At 59.2% G+C, this 19,135-nt stretch overlaps 5 protein-coding genes across 8 annotated transcripts; 1 reads left to right on the forward strand and 4 right to left on the reverse strand.

Moving 5' to 3' along the window:
- Positions 1 to 534: 534 nt before the first annotated feature.
- Positions 535 to 2,585, reverse strand: six7 (SIX homeobox 7). Its single transcript, XM_077588840.1, has 3 exons — positions 2,107 to 2,585; positions 1,432 to 1,595; positions 535 to 1,319 (listed from the first exon to the last, which is right to left on the reverse strand). Exons 1-3 carry the CDS (start codon positions 2,494 to 2,496, stop codon positions 1,148 to 1,150), a joined length of 726 nt encoding a protein of 241 aa, XP_077444966.1. The 5' UTR covers positions 2,497 to 2,585; the 3' UTR covers positions 535 to 1,147.
- Positions 2,586 to 5,193: 2,608 nt separating this feature from the next.
- b4gat1 (beta-1,4-glucuronyltransferase 1) lies at positions 5,194 to 7,335 on the reverse strand. The gene is made up of 2 exons (XM_077588820.1): positions 5,989 to 7,335; positions 5,194 to 5,877 (listed from the first exon to the last, which is right to left on the reverse strand). Exons 1-2 carry the CDS (start codon positions 7,129 to 7,131, stop codon positions 5,686 to 5,688), a joined length of 1,335 nt encoding a protein of 444 aa, XP_077444946.1. The 5' UTR covers positions 7,132 to 7,335; the 3' UTR covers positions 5,194 to 5,685.
- A 331-nt stretch (positions 7,336 to 7,666) lies between these two features.
- On the reverse strand, positions 7,667 to 9,233 carry pfdn2 (prefoldin subunit 2). Its single transcript, XM_077588846.1, has 5 exons — positions 9,043 to 9,233; positions 8,811 to 8,959; positions 8,386 to 8,474; positions 8,178 to 8,301; positions 7,667 to 8,108 (listed from the first exon to the last, which is right to left on the reverse strand). The coding sequence occupies exons 2-5, from the start codon at positions 8,889 to 8,891 to the stop codon at positions 7,911 to 7,913; spliced, it is 492 nt and encodes a 163-aa protein (XP_077444972.1). The 5' UTR covers positions 8,892 to 8,959; positions 9,043 to 9,233; the 3' UTR covers positions 7,667 to 7,910.
- Positions 9,234 to 9,274: 41 nt separating this feature from the next.
- Positions 9,275 to 11,661, forward strand: mfap3l (microfibril associated protein 3 like). Its single transcript, XM_077588836.1, has 3 exons — positions 9,275 to 9,436; positions 10,073 to 10,430; positions 10,508 to 11,661. The coding sequence occupies exons 2-3, from the start codon at positions 10,181 to 10,183 to the stop codon at positions 11,308 to 11,310; spliced, it is 1,053 nt and encodes a 350-aa protein (XP_077444962.1). The 5' UTR covers positions 9,275 to 9,436; positions 10,073 to 10,180; the 3' UTR covers positions 11,311 to 11,661.
- Positions 11,662 to 11,698: 37 nt separating this feature from the next.
- On the reverse strand, positions 11,699 to 19,008 carry clcn3 (chloride channel 3). 4 transcript variants are annotated; one of them, XM_077588807.1, is made up of 16 exons: positions 18,804 to 19,008; positions 17,796 to 18,001; positions 16,186 to 16,349; positions 15,950 to 16,049; positions 15,666 to 15,853; positions 15,460 to 15,582; positions 15,162 to 15,368; positions 14,995 to 15,075; positions 14,663 to 14,915; positions 14,296 to 14,588; positions 14,005 to 14,191; positions 13,763 to 13,905; positions 13,422 to 13,677; positions 13,107 to 13,323; positions 12,892 to 12,967; positions 11,699 to 12,461 (listed from the first exon to the last, which is right to left on the reverse strand). In XM_077588807.1, exons 2-16 carry the CDS (start codon positions 17,980 to 17,982, stop codon positions 12,288 to 12,290), a joined length of 2,649 nt encoding a protein of 882 aa, XP_077444933.1. In that variant the 5' UTR covers positions 17,983 to 18,001; positions 18,804 to 19,008; the 3' UTR covers positions 11,699 to 12,287. The 4 variants fall into 4 exon arrangements, with proteins under 4 accessions (XP_077444933.1, XP_077444935.1, XP_077444934.1 ...); XM_077588809.1 differs by lacking the exon at positions 12,892 to 12,967; XM_077588808.1 differs by lacking the exons at positions 17,796 to 18,001; positions 18,804 to 19,008 and adding an exon at positions 16,600 to 16,903.
- Positions 19,009 to 19,135: the final 127 nt, after the last annotated feature.

Here is a 19,135-nt window from a genome sequence, read left to right on the forward strand (position 1 = left end):
TGATGCCATTGACGTCCACAAAATGCTTGGAGGAAATTCTGACCCGAAAAGTTTGCGCAGGACCATTCGAGTCCATGACCAAAGGACTTTGTTGGTGGGCTCAAGCCATCCAAGAAGTTTGGGAAGCCACCTGGAAGTGTAATACTACGTGAGGCCAGCACGTAGCAGTGTTGTGATGACTTTCAGATCTGACTCAGTAGTCATGGACCTCAGCGCACATCACCGTCATCCAGCTCCTGCTAAAAAAAGTGCAGCACATGCCAGCAAAACCAGTAGAAACACACAAGCAATTGGGCATGATTTGCTGGCTTGCACCATTGGGCTTGCCGGTGCGATACCTGAGCAGGTTTCTATTTTAGCTCCATGATGTACAGCAATGTATTCAAGAAGACATTTGGAATTCTAAATGGTTACGGTTTCTTCTGACAATGTTGAGGTCTTTGTGCTTATTCGACCATCACAAAAATACAACAAAAATAAAAACATTTCCACGAAGAACGCCTAGATCGGAAGGCGGTCACGCAGACGCGGTCAGACTTTGGATAGAAATGCATTCATTTATTGACGTGTTATTTCCAGCAAGTTCTCCAGAAGTCATTCCACGGGCGCCGCGGAACACATCACGTGACGTCAGGAGGTAAACAATGATGCGCTGGGCCCTGAGTTCCTTTTAAGGCAGGTCGACTGTGCTTCAACTGCTCGCTAGCTACTGTGAAAAACATTTTTTTACATCTTTTTTGTTGCCTACGTTATATTCTGGACGCCCGGGGCCAATTCTCTGTGGCGAACGTTTTGTCCAGCTCGTGCCTTTTTCTTCCGGGTGGGCCCACCGTGGAAATTCTTCAACCATTGGGGAAACTACGCGGCAGATATTTTGGCCAAGTTGTCAAAATGAAACTCTTATCAAAGTGACGTCAAATGGATTCCCGCCACTTTTGTACTCAAGTCCGTCCCACGGTCGCTACAATCGGAAACCTTCAGCGGATCTACTTGGCTAAGTCGAATTTGGATCGGTGTCCGTACTTTGTCCGAGTTTTTGGCCGGATCCGGCAACAAGAAGCACTTGAAGAGCCGAGGCGGTACTTCCAGGGGGGCGTCGGCGTCTCCGTCTCCCGTCCACAAAGCCCCGAAAAAAAGCGACGGCGTCTCAGGATTCAAATTCGCTATCGCTGCTGACGGAGATCTCCGGCGTGGAGGCCCCGGTCCCCCCGCGCTCGGTCCCCGTGCTGCAGTCGCTAGCCTCCGGGCTGCCCGGGTGGCGGGGCGAGGGCGCCAGCGAGCGGGGGCGCCCCTCCTGCAGGGAGGGCTCCTGTTGCAGTCTGGAAAGAGCGGCGGCGGGGCGTTCCGTCACGGGTGGCGTTCGGGAAACCGGCGGGAGTCGACCCGAGCCGAGCGCCGACCCGAGCCGAGCGCCGACCTTTTCACACCCACCTGTTTTTGGCGGAGGCGGCCCGGTCCCGTTGCCGCCGGTTCTTGAACCAGTTGCCCACTTGGGTGGGCGTGAGTCCCGTGGCCTGGGCCAGGTGGCGTTTCCTGGACGGGTTGGGGTAAGGATCCTGGAGGTACCACTCCCTCAGCAAACTGCGGGTCCTCTCCTAGCCAGCGACAGACAGAGGCGGCGTTAGTCGCCCGGAAATATGTCAGCGCTGGCGTATTCGAAAGTGCCCCGCCGCCCGCCCGAGGTGCGCTTTTGGGGTGGTGCTTAACTGAGGCCATGGATAACCCAGCTGGAAATACTCGAAATTCAAATCCACCTTTGCGGACTACGGTGTCACCAGCGATCCAAACGGAGCCAACGTGACGGGAGACGCCAGCGTTTATCCCCTCAATCGGATCAGCGAGGTGAGCCGCCGCCGCCGGCAGCCGTGGAGCAACACTTGATCTCCGGCGCTAAATTTGGCGTGCGGGGGGTGAGCCGGCCAGGACACCCGTGAAAATCTCTGCGAGCGTCTTGAACGTCCGTCGCCCAACGCGATCCTTAAATCGCGGCCTCGCCAAAAAACGCCAGAACGGACACGCTACTCTCCCGAAGCCCGTTTACCCCGGCTATCGCCGTCAAGTGCGCGCCCCGGGGCTCTCTGGGGTGAATGCAAAGCACGGCGTTACCTTGAAGCAGTGAGTCTTCTGCTCGCCGTCCCAGATGGTCCTGGGCAGGGGGAACTTCTTGCGGATGCGGTACTTCTCCACGGGTCCCAAGGGGCGTCCCCGCAGCCTCTCGGCCTCCCGGTAGTGCGCGTCCAGCCACAGGTCCTGCAGCTTGGCGTGGGACTCCCGCGTGAAGCGGTGGCTCTGCAGGATCTGGTAGAGGGCCTCGAAGTTGCCCCCGTGGAAGGCCACCAGGGCCCGGGCGCGCATGACCGACTCGTGGCGGTGGAGGGCCTCGCCGGCCGGGAGGGACCACAGGAAGCGGCCCAGGCGCTCCATGTCGCCCGTCTCCTCCAGGTTCTCGCACACGCGGGCCACCTGCTCGGCGGTGAACATGGGCAGGGGGAACATCTCCGGGACGGGACGAGGATGGGACGGGACGAGGACACGACGAGGACGAGGACGAGACGCGGCGCCGGCCGTGACGGATAAAGACGGGGCCGTCGGCGCTCCGCTGGTATTTATAGCTGGGGGCAATTAGCATCCTTGCGCTTGTTTGGACAAGGATTACAGGCGCGGGACGGGGTGGGGCGGGCCAGGGCCAGGGCACGGGTGCGGGCACGGGGGTGTCCCCTACCCCGAGGTGACAGGCGGCTCATCGGCTTGTTTGGACGATTAGCCCGGAGGCCCGGGGACGGGCGCGCGGGTCGATATGCCGCCGCCGCCGCCGCACCTTGGGCCCAGGTTGCCGTCAGGTGAAGGATGATCCGCGTCAAAGGAGATTAGCGGGGTGGTCGCGATCTGCGCTCTGACTCCACTGGGCCGGCGCCCATCCCCCAGCGACCACTGGCCGCCGTGGCTTCCTCCATTTTTTGAAGGCAGGCAGGGAGCAATACTAACTCTACCGGAGCCTTCTGCCTCTTTAGCCGACCTGTTGATCTCGCCAACAAGCCAAGCGGGGGGTCAACGGCCCGACGTGTGTTGGGGGAATTAGCATCCTGTGTAAATCCACACAGGCCACAATTAACAAGCAATTGGGAGGAGAAGTAATTAGTATTATCTACTCAACACTATGTCAGAGAAAATGGGTTAAAGCGCACACGTGCACGCACACACGCACGCACACGCACGCATGCACAATCCCTCCAGGCAAATGTGTAAGGGCTAATTACCAGCTCATTTGCAACTGAATGGCAGCATCCTCTCAGACAGGTCGATCCCATCTTGCCCCGCCCGACCAAAGACCCCCTAAGACCACCAGTGTCAGATTTACGCCTCACCTCACACTGGGGTGAGGGGGGATTTGGGGAGGGTTCCCAGTCAAAGGACAATAGCTCCATTTGAAGGACACTCGAGGTTCGGGCCGGTTTATCGCCCCGAGTTAAATGCAGCCGGGGAGGAAAAATAGCTCGGCTCGGCGTCGACGGACGCTTTGCTTCGCTTCGCTTTGCTCGTTTGCCCGTATGGGGGAAGCGGCCATTTTCTCGGGAATCCCACTCGAGAGCCATTTGCCACCGACGGACGGTGACGTCGTCGGCCCGGAAGTATCGTCGGCCCGCCCGCCCCGCTCCAAAACGGTCGGGAGTCATGGAAGCGGCTACCGCATTTAGCATGGAGTATATGTAACAGGTGTTAGTGGAGTTGTTTAGGATTAAAGGTGGGACTTATTCTTACCTAAGAGCCTAATGCTCATTAATTCCTGCTTTGGTGACTTAGCTTCCCCCCTGATCCCCTGCGCTCGGGCAGACGTGCCCGTGTCGGGATTGCCCGTCAATCCCGGGAGCGTGGAGGCCCACCCCGCCCCGCCAAAGAGCCACGGGCGTCGGCCGGGCTTCCCCGGCCTCGGCGCCCGTTTGGCCCATGGGCCGGCCTCCGCCCTCGTCCGGCGGGAGCCGAGCGAAAACGGCGCGGGGGCGCCGAGAGTGAAGGGGAGTAGTGAAAAGGAAGACTGTCGCCGCGTGGAGCAGCTTTTATTGATTTGGACTCATAAAGTCTTTGTTGTGCCACGGCGCCACTCACGATTAATCTGCCATATAAATCCTCTTAATCTGCTCCTCGGCGACATGAATTATAGCCAGGGTGGCGCCGCGCCAAGTCGATGGCCGCCGACTTCACCTGGAGTCGCTCTTTCGGTCGGGAAGGGCTAATAACTGAAGAGCGGAAAGGCGGCGTGAATGAAGCAGAGCGTCTATCGGATCCCGGCGCCGAGCCCGTGCCGACGGGCTGGCCGGCTCGGTGTCGGGCCGACACGGGGGCTCATGGTATCATAGACATCCTTAACGATGGATACGGGCGGAGGCCATATGCCTCGGACGGGCTGCTGGCGCGTGCCCTGGCGGCGCAGCGTGAGGCCCCACGGCCTCCACCCGAGGAGCGCTGGCGGCGGCTGCGACAGAGGGGTGTCAAGCTAAGAGGTGTTAGCGTGCTGAGAGGGATTTGCTCTATCTGTCAGGCCTCCTTTGCTCTCCCACGTGTCACGTCTGGCCATCCCGCCGGGATGGAGGCTAAAGGGGAACCTATGCGTCCCTCGGCCTCGCATTCCGAGCGCCGTCAGCTCAAGCGCGATAGACCGTGAAGCACCAAAAAAGTATTCTGCCTGATTTGGACTTGGTCTTTGTTGGAGAACGCCTGCCCATTCTTGGTCAACATTTTTGTCAAGTGTGACCTTCCACGTTTACTCCAGTAAGGCTGGGGTGGACTTTTGGGCTTTTCTCACCCTGACCCATCAGGGGGGCTGAGGGAGCTCCTCCTAACCCCCCCCCTCGCACACACAGACCAACTGCTCCGCCAAGAGAGTGGCCCGACGTGGTCCGAGGCCCTCCCGCCAGCGCGACGCAAGAGAGGCCGGCCCTAATTGCTTTTGGCATAAAGCTCCGTGACCCAGATAAGCTGTTGGAGATAAACCCCACTTTGCTCCAGCAAACCTGCTCCGGTCCACAGCAGCCACCCCCTCTAACCTTCTGCCACCTTTTTAAGAAGCGCCACCCCGGCCACCGAACGCCCCCCATCGGCGGGCGGAGCGTGGGCGTCGCGTGCCGACGATAAGGACGCCACCCGTAGCTGGCAGACGCAAATTGTAAGGCCCACGCGAAGGAAAACACGCTGGCATTTAGGGGAGACATTTTTATTGGAGTCTTCAAATACAACGACTGTATCCGCAATATGTCTCCGATGTCCGATCGGCCATTCCCACCTGAATTTTGGCGGATTTGAAGTCTTTTCCACTAGTCTTTTCAAAGCGGACCGCAATACCACGTGAGAGGGCCACAAATTTCACGGGTAGCACAAAATGCCAAAAGATGGCGTCTTTGTTTTGAGAAACAAGCCATTGGGTGGCGTGGGACCCACTTTACTATAACTGTTGCATAAAATCCAAACATAAACTGGGAAAAGTCAACAACACAACACAAAGCTCAGATGGCGAGAAAACGTCCCGTCTATTCTAGCATTTCCCAATAAATATATTTACCAGCGGGATCCAATGGGCAGCTCTCGGGACGGACTGTCGCCCTCTAGCGGCCGCGAGCAGCGTCGCTGACTGAGTATAGTCCTCTGGAGAAGGCAGGAAAGCCCCAGGTCGCCAGTTTCTTCCGTTTTGTTCTAGCATCGCCTGCCGGATGTGGGATATTTGCTCTTCAGGGCTTCTTTGAAGCTACGAAACAGGAGGCGGTTGCGATTGTTCTCCTCGTCCTTGCGGGCGTGGAAGTCGCCCTGGACCTTGAAGCCGCGGTGGACCAAGAAGGCCGAGCTCAGCACGGAGAATTGGTAGCCGGCCACGTGGAGTTCGCAGGCCTGGGGAGGCACAGGGACAGGGTGGATATCAATGTATTTTAGTTGATTTTTTTTGGAGTGATTGCGCACAACAACGCAAGAAAGACAAGCGAGCCCCCCCCCCCACCTCACCTGGCTGATGCGATTAAAGCCGTACTGCTTGAAGCTTTCGTCATAGAGGGGCACGTCGCGCGGGCCCACGTAAAAGGGCTCCCAGGGGTCCACCCAGGTCAGCGTGTAGGCCACCTCCAGGGCGCCGGCTTCCTCGCCGGGGCGCCCGTTGATCCAGCGGGAGTAGTTGCTGGGGGCCTGGCAGCGAGGACACAGCTCCTCGTAGAATGGGCGCACCTCGCCCACCTGGTAGAGGCGCACCAGCTCGTCCTTGGTGGCCGGCATCTTCCGCGTGTGGCGGATCTCGAAGGCCGGCAGCACGAAGACCCGGTCGGGGGCGGGCCGGCGCCCGGCCACCATGGCCGAGAACTGCCCGTGCAGGTCGGCCGAGGGCACCGTGTCCACGTCGATCACCAGCACGTAGGGGGCCTGGGCGCCCGCCCGGGCCACGTTGCGCAGGAGGTTGTTGGGGTAGGAGACGTTGAGGCCCAGGGCGTAGTTCTCGCGCCGCCTGCCGTGGGCCTCCAGGCGCGAGAAGACGGCGGCGCAGTCGCCCGGGCTGGGGTCGGCGGCGTCCGGGCTGACGGCGGGGTCCACGCCGAGGGCAGGGTCCGGGCGGTCCCGCTCGGGATCCGGCCGCGGGAAGCTGGCCGTCTCCCCCGAGAGGCACACCAGGTGGAAATCCACCAGGGCCCGGACGCGGGGGCACAGGGCCCCCAGGGCGTAGAGGAGCCCCGTGGCCAGCCGGACCTCGTCCCGGCCGTGCACGAAGACGGCCACCGAGATGGGGCCGCGCCAGCGCTCCGCCAGCTCCGACAGGTGATGCAGGTTGCCCAGACTCGTGTGGGTGGCCAGCGTCAGTGCGTTGGGGCCCGCCCACTGGCTTTGGACCAGGTTCTTGTAGACGCGGTACTGGCCGCTGTGGTCGAAGATGCCCCCGCTGGACAGAGAATAGCGCAGGCGCTCTTGTCGCTCTCGGAGTTCTTGGCCAGACTTGTCCTTCTTCTTCTCGGGGCCGTGCGCAAAGAGCTCCGAGTAACGGGAGCGCTGCTGTTTGCCGTGCAACTTGGACAGGAAGGACAGGTAGAGGAGCTGGAGCAGCGCCACCAGGAGAAGCGCGCCCAGCACCACGCGAAACAACGAGCACTTTTTGGGAAGATGCATGCCGCCCCCCACAAAAGAAACCCACGGACGGACGGACAGAGCCGCAGCTTGACTGACCTACATTTCCCTGATCGATGAAGGCCGGCCGGCCGGCCGCTTTAACCTAGCGAGTTGCTAGCTGCTGTTTGGCTTGACACTCGACGCGTGCTGATGACGTCACGCGCGCGCCCAGCCCCTTCCCTGCTTCTCTCTGCTCCCATTGGACCGAATCAGTTTGGGCAATCAATCGTTTCTGGCTCATTTTCGGTTTTTCAAAGGGTTTAAAATGATCCCTCTGCACTACGGCAAAAAAAATCATCGTTTTAGTCCATTTTTGGGTGCCAGAAAGCAGGGGTAAATGTCATTGCCAGTGAGGAATGAATCATGTTGAGTCAATGTGCCAAGCATACTAAATCATTGCAGCCTCCCCGAAAAAACAGTTTTGGGTCATTAAAAGTTTGTGGATTTTCGTTTCCGCCTTCTTTCAAGTCGTTTCATGTGTTCATTCAATCTCATTGCTTGGCCTACTATAATGCGTAGAAAAAAATGCATTGGATTAGCAGTCTGACAGCAAAACATTGGCAAATGCCTTTATTTGTGTGGCTAGCGCAAAGCAAACCCAGCGGGTTCAAAACCCGTCGGCCGGGGGCGCACCGCCTCATTCTTTTCCCCACGCGCACACGCTGTAAACATGACATCGCCAGCCCGACAAAGTATACATTTTGGGAGGGCGCACCGTGGCATTTTGAAGTTTTTTGTCCAAACTCTTGAGGCAAACTCCATCTGTAAAGCTCCACAAACTAAGAAACCAAAACCCCGGCGGCGCTTTTGTGGTTGCCGCCGGCGTCGCCGGCGTCCTTGGGGGACGTGGGGGTCTGGCCTTGCGTGTCCCCTTCACCTTCGCCCACCAGCCGAATGTTGTAGCGTTCCCTGTACTCGGTGAGTTCGCGGCCCTTATCCTGCATTTTGCCGTTGAGGGACTCGATGATCTTGGCGATCTGTGGGGGCGACCAAGGCAGAGTGAGACAGCGAGCGAGCGCCCTCGGCCCCTCCCCCTTTTGGGTCACCTGCTCCTTGTTGGTCTGCAACGCCGGTAAAACCTCTTTGACCGTCCTCTCCACCAAAACGCCGCCGACCAGCCGGAAGCATTTGCGTGACGGGTCCACGTCCTTCAGGGTGTCGATGACGAGGCTGGGGGAAGACACGTTGGTTGGGTCGGGCTTCCTCCCGAGGACGCCATTCGGTGTGGCAGGACGGCAGGGGACGGGAACCCACCTGTGTTCATTGGATTCCATCTCCAGTTCGGCGGCTTTGGAGGACATGCTGCGCTGTTCTTGACGCATCCTCTGAAATGTTGCCACCACCTGTCAAACGACGCACGCACCAGTCAATTCACATATACTACTACCGTCACTCCAGATTCGTTGTTTTGACAGTGGTCTTTCCGGTCTAAGCAGCAGACCCCCAAGTTATGAATACAAACCGCAAAGCTGAAAATCGGGAGAATGCCTTCCCCATGAGTCGCGATTTTTCACGATGACAATAGGCAAATAGCAAGGCGGGGGCAAGGAGGAGCTAACGTTAGCATTGGCTAGCCTTGGGGTCTCCGAGCGGCCCTTCCGACAACGTTCGGCGCTCAAGTCAGGCTTCGGAACCCCAAAACGACGAGGAAAAGCAGGCTAAGAAAGCAGTTTCGCTACCTGTTCGGCGGAGGGACCGGACTGTTTGGCCCCGCCGCTGTTAGGGGCTTTGGAAGCCGCGTTGCTACCGTTGGCTGCCATTTTCTTCTTCTTCTTCGTGGAATTTGCTAGCGCGGTGTGGCCAAATCAATATTTGAGTGCGCCGCCGTCTAGCGGACGAAAGGCAAAAAAACAACGGAATCATGGTCTTCCTTGAAAGACACTTGACGCTGTCATTTTGTCAAAGACTTACCAAACACTCTCGATAGCTCACATCGAGTAGTGGGGCACAAAGTGTTCCACTAGTGGAGCGTCAATGTCAAGTTTACACCCACACCCACGCACACGCACACCCGCACGCAGACGCACGCACACCCACACACACACAAAGCTCGTGAATGTGACAACGTTTGAAAGGCTAAAGACGCCCTCCTTTAGACTCTCGGGCTTCAAATTCGCCGTCCGGGGGAACGTAATCCCCCCCCCCGCCCGTGAGCACGGGCTCGTGTTAGCAGCGTCCCCTGGCGGTGAGCCTCGATAAGGCGTGGGGGAGAAAAAAAACCGTCGGAATTGACAAGAGACGGCAAAAAAGGCAGGTCCGGACGAGCGCATCGTGGCCCGGCGCGTTCCTGCTGACGAGCCCCGATGTGAGTAGCGATGATCCAAAAATGCATAAAGATGCGAAAGAGCCGCCGAGATATCGTCGCGACGCTTTTATCATAAATCCGCTAACGTTGTCGACGTGGTGCGGGGGTGGGTGGACATTTCCGTCCGTTTGGTCTGGTCGCGGCCCCAATGCGACATTGTTTCTTCTTCATTGGGGAAAGCTAAACGACAAATACTGCGCGTTTGGGGGTGCAAGGCTGCCTGCCGATCGGTCTCTTTGGCTTCCTCGCCACTTTTTGTTGCTGCTCGAGGGGTCCCGTGACAAAGTAGCGACCACCACGCCCGCTTCGACGCAACATTCGGAGCTATTCCGGCCGTTTCTTCGCCATGAGCTCTTTTTAATCATCTCTAACGAAGACGTGTTTGTTAATCCGCCACAATAAGGGCGATCGCTCGTTCCGTTTTTTGGTTCTGAAGTATGTTTACCAGACAGCAAATGGCGCCCCCTTTGTCCCGTGACGGGCTTTGCTTGCGGCCATTTTGGTTTCTAAATCCGCCCCCCCTCCACCTACGATGCGACCGCCTCTTTACTATAACATATCGCAAACAGGGGCGTTTCTCGACCAATAACCTCACGGAGCACTCGCAAATGGTGCACTTTCCTCTGTGGGTTGCAGATTCGGAACGTCTCGTTTCCACTGAGATGCTTCCCGCCGCGGGGCCCAGATAGCCCGTCCTCCGGCACGCCGGTGTCGGAATGAGCCGCTGAGAACCTCCTTCAAAGCATGTTTGGGGCCGGCGGACTCGGCCGGGGGTTGCTGGCCTGGCTGGCGGTCGTCCACGCCTACGCCGCCGCCTCGTCGTCGGGAGAAGGGAGCGGCGTCGGCGGGTCGGTCCCCGCCGCCCTGGCCGCCACGGGCCAGCTGATCGCCCGCGAGGGAAGCTGCGTGCTGATCAACTGCAACGTCAGCGGCGACCCCTTCCCCAGCATCAAGTGGTTCAACTCTCACAGCGAGCCGGTGGACACGGATGGCGGTAGGTGGCACGGCGGCGGGGCCCCGCGGCGGGCCCGCGCCGCCGTTCCTCCGCGCTGACTCTGCGTTTGCGCGCAGGCGGCAAGTGGCTGCTGCTGGAGAACGGCATCCTCAACATCAGCGGCGTGGAGTTCGCCGACCGCGGCAAGTACACGTGCGTGGCGTCCAACGCGCACGGCGCCTCCAACTGCACGGTCACGCTGCGCGTGGTCATCACCAAGGGCGACATGGGCGTCTACTACATGGTGGTGTGCCTGGTGACCTTCACCATCATCATGGTGCTCAACGTGACGCGGCTGTGCATGATGAGCAGCCACCTGAAGAAGACGGAGAAAGCCATCAACGAGTTCTTCCGCACCGAGGGCGCCGAGAAGCTGCAGAAGGCCTTCGAGATCGCCAAGCGCATCCCCATCATCACCTCGGCCAAGACGCTGGAGCTGGCCAAGGTCACGCAGTTCAAGACCATGGAGCTGGCGCGCTACATCGAGGAGCTGGCGCGCAGCATCCCCCTGCCGCCGCTCATCATGAACTGCCGCACCTTCGTGGAGGAGATCCTGGAGGTGGTGGGCGTGGAGGAAATGAGGCACACCTTCCTCAGGCAGGGCCCCGCCGCCGCCGGCGACGGGGAAGGCGAGGTCCCGGCGCGCCGGCCCCCGCGAGCCGAGTCCCCCTCCGGCCGGGAGGAGCCCCCGGCGCGCTGCGAGTCCCCCGCCGCCGACTCCGACAACTCCTCCGTCCAGGATCAGCCGCGGCACATGGCCATCCAGGTGTCGGTGCACCCGCGGCTGGAGCCGGACCCCGTCCCGGCGCGGGACGACGCCCCGAGCCAGCGCGCCGCCGTCTCGCCGCCCCATCAGATTTTCTACGAGAGTCACGTGTGAGCCGTCGCGAGACGTCGCCGTTCTCGTCACGCTCGAATGTAAAGCTCCCGCCGACGAAATAGCGTTCCCCCCCCCCGAGTGGCGGATCCTCGCTTGGTTCCCCTCCCTTTTCCATTAGATGCCAGTGGCGTGCTCGGGATCCTCCTCGCTCTTCAGCTGCTTTCAGCGCGGTGCTCACGACGCCTTTTCGCTGACCACAATGGCTTCTTTCATTTCATACTAGGTAGGGCTGGGTGTTACGCCCATTAAAATAAACTTCCCATTTTCCTTTCCTAATAGAGGTATATATGGCCTCCCACGTTTTTTGTTTTTTCCATCAACCTCACAAATAAATCTTTTTTTGTTCCCCGATGTGACCACGTTGTTTTTTTCTTCAAATGACGATTGGTGAAATTCAAATCCAAATTTAATGATTTCAATCAAAGAGAGCAAAGATCACAATGTGCAAGCCGACAACTCGGGGACCCCGTCTTGGGCCGGTTATCGGGGGACGGCGGGAGCGTGGAATCCTTGCACCCCGTTTGTGCGGGTGCTTCACTTTCTCTGGCGCACACTCAAACCTTCGGGCCGCACGGAGTAGTCTTCAGTTATCATAGCGTGTTTTTTTGGAATGTGAAAAGCAGCTGGAGATGAGCTCCGCGAGGGAACCGGACTCCGAACCAGAACCAGAACCCAGAGGCAAACATGCTACAAACAGCCCGAGCTTTTGCCACCGGGGAAAGTGGAGCGGCGGCAAACGGTGGCGGAAAGACAATTGCACACATGACGGTCACATTTTTGGGCGGGCTGGCGGGCACTTGACCACAATGGACGGATTCCGTTTACAAAACAAAGACGGCGGGCCCCGCCTGGCCGGCGTCCTTCAAAGATCACCGGGATCCCGTTCGCGACGATCGGGACTTGCCGTTGCGCTCGATCCACTCGAGCGGACGGAGTCGGGAGGGAAGGGGACAAGTTGGAGAAGCGAGGTGTGAGTGTCACAGATGGGCGCCGTCCAGGAGGCGCACTCCCTCCTCCTGGTCCCGGTCTTGCTCCTCGCAGTCGTCCTGACAGGAGCACTTCAGTTGAACATGATGGACTCGGGATCTTGGTTTGCCATTTGAGCCATGTGACGAAGGATATCCTTTTTGGTGACGATGCCCAATAGGCGCCTGCGGGAGAGACGGACAGTGAGCTGCCGAACCCGAGACCACCGTCTGCCGGCCGGCATAAGAAACAGAAGCCCGCCCGAGTTTGAGAAAGCCAGGAAAAGCAAAACCTCGGACCAGAAGAGCCCCATCGAACGGATTTGAGTTGCAGATCTTAGCTTGGCGGGATTGACTCGCTAATGCTACGAAAAGGCTCTCCCAGCTACGACCGCCAGAACGCCCTTAAAAGGTAGCACTCTCTAAATGCCGTTATGGCTGAGCTGGCCCGTTGACCACGGCTCTTCCGAGCCTTGCGCCGCCGTCACCGCTAGCTCGGGCGAGGAGTCAAAGCGCGAGAATGAAGCCAAAACCCCAAGGTTCAAGCAAGCCTCCCTAGCCCTAGCCCCACCCCAAGTGCTAGCGTTAGCGCTTGAGGGGAGTCGCGGCTGGTCACCGAGCACTCGGGGTTGCGCTTGAGCTCTTCCAGATGCTCTAATATATTCTTCTTTGTGATGACACCCAACACAATCCTGCAACACACACCCGTTACTCGCGGGGGCGCCTGGTTTGGCCGCCGGGCAACAAAGGGCCGTCGGGGCGACGGAAGGGAGCGTCGCGTTCCGTCCCGCCCTGTAGCGTCCTGTCCTGCCCCGCCCCGTCCCCACTCACCCGTTGTGAGTGACCAGGCACTGGCGCAGCCCCATCTTCCTGAAGATGTCCACCACAATCTCCATGGGGGTGTGGTCGGTGACCGTGAAGGGGCTCATGTCCAAGATGGAGCGCAGCTTGAGGGGCCGCGGGCTGTCGGCGGGCAGGGTGGGGGCGTGCTGGGTGAAGTAGACCCTGGAGTTCAACAAGATGCCCTCTTGCTTGCGCCGGGCGTTCTCTGTGGGGGGATTCGGAGGGTGGGCCCGCGCGTTGAGCGGCGACATCTTTTTTTTTTCCCACGGGAGACGCGTGCGCCGACGCTCGGTCCAAACGTACCTACGGCGATGGTGATATCCCTGCGCAGGGCGAAACCCACCAGCCTCTGAGACTCCTTGGAAACGATGACGGGAAAGCCGTTGTAACTGGTTTCGTTGATGACAGCCTGGAGGTCCTCCACCGTCAGGTCGTCCTGGGTCAGCACCGCCAGCGGCGGGTCGCAGCGGCGCGGCCGCATCACCTCCCTGGCCAGCGTGGTGTGGGTGAATTCCTCTTTGGCGTCCAGGAAGGGGTAGCCGTTGAGCCGGATGTGCGCCTGGCGGGATCCCGCGTCAAGTGCCGTTCGGAAGTAGCGCGGGAACCGACCGGGAATCGACCGGGAACAGACCGGACCGCCTCACCTCATAGATCCCCTCGCGGCCAAAGGCGTCGCCCACCCATTTGCTGGTCATGACGGCGGCCATCAGGGGCACGATGTACTCCAGGCCGCCCGTCAGCTCGAAGACAATCACCACCAAGGAGACGGTCATGCGGGTCACGCCACCTGCATGCGGAGGAGCGGCGAGGTGGCCGGCCGGCCGGCGTCAAATGCCGAGCGAGGGTCGAGGTCCGTCGGTCCAAGCCCGAGGGCGGTCGGACTCACCCAGGCAAGCGGCGGCCCCCACCATGGCGTAGAGTCCCGGCGTGATGCAGTCGGCGCCCACCTCGCACCACTCTTTGAACAGGAACCAGTCGTGATGGTAATACGCCAGCTGCTCCACGGCGATGCCCACGATTCTCCCCGCGATGGCGCCGATGGCCATGCTGGGAATGAACAAACCCGCCGGAACCTGCAGAGGAGGGCGAGAGCTCCAGGAAGGGGGCGCGGACGGGAGGCGCCGGGGACCGGACCGCGATCGGGGAGGCGCCGGGGACTGCGATCACCGGGGATCACCTTGAGGCCGAAGGTGAAGATGGTCATGATGATTTTGAAGACGAGCGCCAGGCACAGCTGCCACATGGCGGCGTAGACGCCGGGCCCGGCGGGCCGGTTGGGGCTGTCCGTGAAGGCCTTGCTGCCGTTCATCTGGCTTCGGTACTGACACAGCTGCGAGGACTCCAGCGGTCCGCAGTCGGTGAACAGCTCCTTGATCAGCTCGCTGGTGTTCTGACGGGTGTACGGGTTGGGGAAGGCCACCACCGCCGTGATGGCGGCCACCAAGATCACCTCCAGGACCGGGTACTTTCCTAAAGGAGAAAGGCGTCAAGTGGTCGCGGCCCCAGGTCGGGGGGGGGCGGGTCCCCCGGCCGGGGGAGCTTGCCGAAACGGGTGGACTTCCGTCGCCGGCACCAGCCGATGTTGGCCCGGATGAAGAAAGCGCCCCAGAGGCCCCCGAAAACTCCCAGGAGAATGAAGGGGATGAGCTCAAACAGGTACCAGGGCGTGTGGTACTCCACGTAGAACAGCACCAGACGGCTGTTCCCGAACGGGTTAATGGAACGGAGGACAAAGGCGGCCACCAGGGCGGCGAAAAAGGAGCGCCACAGTGTCTTGAGAGGGAAGTAGTAGCTCACCTGGAATGCAAAGGCAAAGGAGAGCTGTAAAAAAAGGCCTTCTAAGCCGAGCCCAATCCCGCCGTTCCGCGGCCTTCACCTCTTCCAGGCTGAAGAGAACGCCGCCTATGGGCGCTCCGAAGGCCACCGACACGCCGGCCGCCGAGGCGGCGGAGAGGACCTGAGCGGGAGGCAGCCAACGACCGGTCAACGGACAAAGTCGGCCGAGAAGGCGGGGTCGCCTGGGCCGGGGACGCCGGCACCCACCTCTCGCTTCTTGGCCTCGTTCTTGCTGTACTTGGGGAAGAGGTAGGAGAAGATGTTGCCGCAGCAGCACGCCACGTGGACCAGCGGGCCCTCCTTTCCCAGACTCAGACCAGACGCCACCGCCAGGACCAAGGTGACGGTCTTGATCAGCAGGGTCCACTTTCCCAGGTAGCCTCTGATGATGAAGCCGCTCAGGATGGTCTTGATCTGAGGGGCCCAAGAAGAGAGAGAGTCAGAGGGGGGGGGAGGCGGGGCCGGCCAGGAAAAAGCCGCCCGGCGACGTCCGGTCCTCGGTGACCTCCGGGATCCCCGATCCGCAGGCGTAGGGAGCGAAGACCTTGACGAGACACACGGCGAGGAAGGCGAAGGACAGCGCCCAGTAGATGTACATGAAGTAGTTCATGATGTACGAGCCCGGACCCTGGGGGAGTGGAAGAAGGGCTTAAAAAGGGTCGACCCCGCAGCCCGAGCCGAACAAGCGGAGGCGCCGGGCGGCCAGCTCGCCTCGGCTTGGCCCAGGATCAGCTCGGCCCAGCTCTTCCACTGGGGACACTTGTCCCTCTCGGCAAAGGTGGTCTCGTTGGACGTCCAGCAGCACTGCTCGTGGTTGAACCACATGGCGCTCAGGCACACGCCCTCTTTCAGGTCGTTCAACCAGTCCGCGGCGATGTCGATCAGGCCGGCCAGCGCGCCTGGCGGGGGGGAGGAAGAGCGGGAGCGTGGGCGAGGGAGGGAGGCGCCGTCGCAGCCGCCCTCGCAACCGCCGTCAGAGGCGGACTCTCCCTTACCGGAGGCCAAGCCCGTCAGGGTCACCACCAGCCATCCGGACCAGGCGTCGTACAGACTCTTGGTGAACTCCCACGCCGACTCTTTCTTCTTACTGCTGATCTGCTCGCCGAGCAAAGACAAGACACTCAGGGAGCGGCTAAAAGAACCACTCACGGCCACCCGGCTAGCTTCAATATTTGTTTAGAGGGCGGCGGTGGAACTACGTCCCGTCGCCAACGCTTCAACGGCTCGTTACCTTGCGGTGCCTCTCGCGGTCCTTGCACTTCTCGCGGACCCAGTCGATGGTGTGGAAGTCGTCGTAGGTGCCCACGCCGGGAATGGGCTCCTCTAAGAAGTCCAGCAGGTGGGTGGAGCTGCTGGCTGGACCGCCGCCGCCGTTAGACATGGTGTAGTTCGAACCTGCGAGCCCACGCATACAGGACATCTTAGTCACGACACGCTCGACGGACGGCGGGACGGATTTTTCTGCGCAATGCGAGAATGCTAGGTGGACATTCTGCCAGGGGAGGGGGGGGGCATCACAGTGCACGTCAACACGCAGTCGATGCGCGAGGCCTCCGCTTAATCTCATTATTTTGGCACCGCGGCGCGATGTCGTCAACGGCGACGGCGCGCGAGAGGCCCGACCCGACCGGCGGCCGACTCGTACCTCCTCGCCTGGGGATCTCCCGCAGGGGGATGGTGTCCCCTCCCCCGTCGTAAGGCAAATAGGGGTCGGCGCCCGCCTCCTCCATGTCGACGACGAGCCCGCGCTGAGCTAGGCTAAGCTAAGCTAGGCTCCGCTGCGCACGACGACTTTAGGTGGCGGGGTGTGCGTCGGTCGCTGCCATGTTTGCAACATGAGCGGCTCTGGACGAGCCAGTCAGTGACATTGAGCAAGAGAGAGAGTGTGCGACTGTTTGTGTGTGTGGATATCCACCTTGCACGAAGCTAGCGAATGGCCTCCCTCCCTCCCTCCCTCACTCGCTGTCTCCCTCCGGGTCTCCCTCCCGGTCTCCCTCCCTCCCACTCTCCGCTGCAGCAGCTGACTTCAAAGCTGATGACATCACCACACACAGCAGCTAGTAGCGAGCCGGGTCAGCTGACTTGAGCCCGGCCAGCCGGGACCCTTACTTTCCAAAATCCCTGCCATTTTTAATCGGTATTCCACCGGATGAATAAAGTTGAATCTAATTGAATGTTACCGTATTTTCACGACTATAAGGCGCGCATAAAAGTCAAAAAAATTCTCCAAAATAGACAGGGCGCCGTATAATCCTGTGCGCCTTATATATGGACCAATACTAAAATTGTTATCACGATAAAATAAAATAAATTAGTCGATAGGACAACTACGGAAACCAGCCCCCGACTCTACTATTTTCCCGTAGATAAAGTACTGCGCAGTGACTGCTGGGATATAGAGTTCTTAATACAGCCAGTTCTTCAATACAGTTAGTATGATTTCGACCACACTAATTTGGTGCTGGCCGTCATTTCGGCTGGATTTACAAAAGAAATCCTGCCGCTAAATGTTGGCGTCAACAGAGCATTCAAAGCTAGACTGTGAACTATGTATATATATTATATATAATAACTCGGAGCTTGCCGTCATTCCCGGAGGCTTAAGAACTACAACCGCGGGACCCGGCGTTTTCGATGACTCATTTGGGCAATTGTTTAATTCAGGGTTGCTCTGAAGGGGCGTGCTCTGTGTGTCTAAAATACAGAAATAGCACTCGTTACTGACACTGCGGCGTAAAATACGATGCGCCAAATAGTCGTGAAAATATGGTGCTCTTTTTTTGGGGCGCGCGGTCCCCGCAGCCAGCCGTCCGCCTCGCTAACGGCTAGTTCGTGGCGTACCTGGAGACGAGGCGTCCCCGTCTAGCAGGTTGTCGTCCTCGGTGGTGTGGAAGTCCATGACGATGCCGGCTCCATCGAGAAGCTCCTCGTCGCTGCTGGCGCTGGCGATGCTGTTGTAGCTGTTCCTGGCGTTCCTACCGTTCCTGGCGTTCCCGTAGCCCCTGTGGTAAAGCTGCTCCGACTCCATTTAGCAAAGCGCCCGTGCCCTGCGTGGCGCCACAAACACATGGAGTCCCACTCAACAAAGTCCGGCCGGTGGCTTCCAGTGTGAAACCAAAGTTCTCAAAGTAGATGCTAGCTGGTCACGGCCCACTTTTGACGGCGCTTATATCTAGCGGACACGTCGCTGGCGTTGCCCCGGTAACGGTTGCTGGGGTGACTCAGCATCCTTCCCCTTCCCGGTTGAGCCTAAACGTTTAGCTTTACACGGCACAGGTGTCATTGAACTGGACATTAACATCCACGCCGGACCTCTGACTTAAAATGGATTGGACGTCTGTCTACTCGTGACAAGCCGACTTGAGGCGTTGGGTTTTCCAGGGCTTCTCATCAGCAACAGCATCAGTGTGTGACGTTTGGTCAAAAGATAAAAACATAAACACTGATAATGGCGCATGCTCGCAAAGGGAAGGCAACTATTGAATGACATGGCCCAAATGTTAGAATGCAAAAAAATGCAAATAACGAGGAGCGTTCCAAGAATTTTTTTTTCGTTAAAAGAACGGTGGGTATCCCGATTGTACGCTTGTCTCCCGTCCGGTGGGGACTTTGACGTGGGGACTAACTAGTCCAGACAGAACGGAAGCCAGCTCGGTCCGATCCGTTCGGTCGTGTTTGAATGGAGACTGCTCGTCCAAACACACGGTGGACGTTGTTACCCGCAGTTAGAAAAAGAAGCGTCGACCGACGGACGATTTGACGACGAGCGGATGCTAAAAGTGGCCTCCGGTGGCGTTAGCTTGCGGCGAGCTAAAAAAAAAAAAGGAGGAGGACGCCAAGCAAACCAACCTTGGCGAAGCGTCAAATCCAGCCAGGACGACGCAGGATGGCATCTTGGCTCCGGCTTCCGATCGCCCACTTTGGACGGGCACACCTTCTAGTTCATCAATTCTTTCGTTCTTTCTTTCTTTTTTTGCGGCGACCGACCGCGACACACTCACACACACGCGCAGACACACACACACACACACAGTCGATCTCCGTGTTGTCGTCTTTCTCGTTCCTGGGTCAGTGACGGATGCTTCCGGTTTGGCGTGTATGACGTCGACGGGACGCTCGGCCGCACTTGTTTGGATTCTTCTTATTATTATTCCTATTCTTATTATTACAACAGAATGAAG

The sequence above is a fragment of the Stigmatopora argus genome, chromosome 20, assembly GCF_051989625.1.
Source record: "Stigmatopora argus isolate UIUO_Sarg chromosome 20, RoL_Sarg_1.0, whole genome shotgun sequence".
In the NCBI taxonomy this organism is placed as follows: domain Eukaryota; kingdom Metazoa; phylum Chordata; class Actinopteri; order Syngnathiformes; family Syngnathidae; genus Stigmatopora; species Stigmatopora argus.

Excerpts from the sequence above, each read along its gene's own strand:
- six7 (XM_077588840.1), bottom strand. The coding sequence starts at position 2,496 with ATGTTCCCCCTGCCCATGTTCACCGCCGAGCAGGTGGCCCGCGTGTGC. Across the intron at positions 1,596-2,106 it reads AGAAGACTCACTGCTTCAAG|GAGAGGACCCGCAGTTTGCT; the intron begins GTAACGCCGTGC and ends GTCGCTGGCTAG. Across the intron at positions 1,320-1,431 it reads GCCGCCTCCGCCAAAAACAG|ACTGCAACAGGAGCCCTCCC; the intron begins GTGGGTGTGAAA and ends CGCTCTTTCCAG.
- b4gat1 (XM_077588820.1), bottom strand. The coding sequence starts at position 7,131 with ATGCATCTTCCCAAAAAGTGCTCGTTGTTTCGCGTGGTGCTGGGCGCG. Across the intron at positions 5,878-5,988 it reads GCTTTAATCGCATCAGCCAG|GCCTGCGAACTCCACGTGGC; the intron begins GTGAGGTGGGGG and ends GTGCCTCCCCAG.
- pfdn2 (XM_077588846.1), bottom strand. The coding sequence starts at position 8,891 with ATGGCAGCCAACGGTAGCAACGCGGCTTCCAAAGCCCCTAACAGCGGC. Across the intron at positions 8,475-8,810 it reads CCGGTCCCTCCGCCGAACAG|GTGGTGGCAACATTTCAGAG; the intron begins GTAGCGAAACTG and ends GTCGTTTGACAG. Across the intron at positions 8,302-8,385 it reads ATGGAATCCAATGAACACAG|CCTCGTCATCGACACCCTGA; the intron begins GTGGGTTCCCGT and ends GTCTTCCCCCAG.
- mfap3l (XM_077588836.1), top strand. The coding sequence starts at position 10,181 with ATGTTTGGGGCCGGCGGACTCGGCCGGGGGTTGCTGGCCTGGCTGGCG. Across the intron at positions 10,431-10,507 it reads GCCGGTGGACACGGATGGCG|GCGGCAAGTGGCTGCTGCTG; the intron begins GTAGGTGGCACG and ends GTTTGCGCGCAG.
- clcn3 (XM_077588807.1), bottom strand. The coding sequence starts at position 17,982 with ATGGAGTCGGAGCAGCTTTACCACAGGGGCTACGGGAACGCCAGGAAC. Across the intron at positions 15,369-15,459 it reads GCGGATCGGGGATCCCGGAG|ATCAAGACCATCCTGAGCGG; the intron begins GTCACCGAGGAC and ends TGGGCCCCTCAG. Across the intron at positions 13,678-13,762 it reads GCCGCGAGGGGATCTATGAG|GCGCACATCCGGCTCAACGG; the intron begins GTGAGGCGGTCC and ends GGATCCCGCCAG.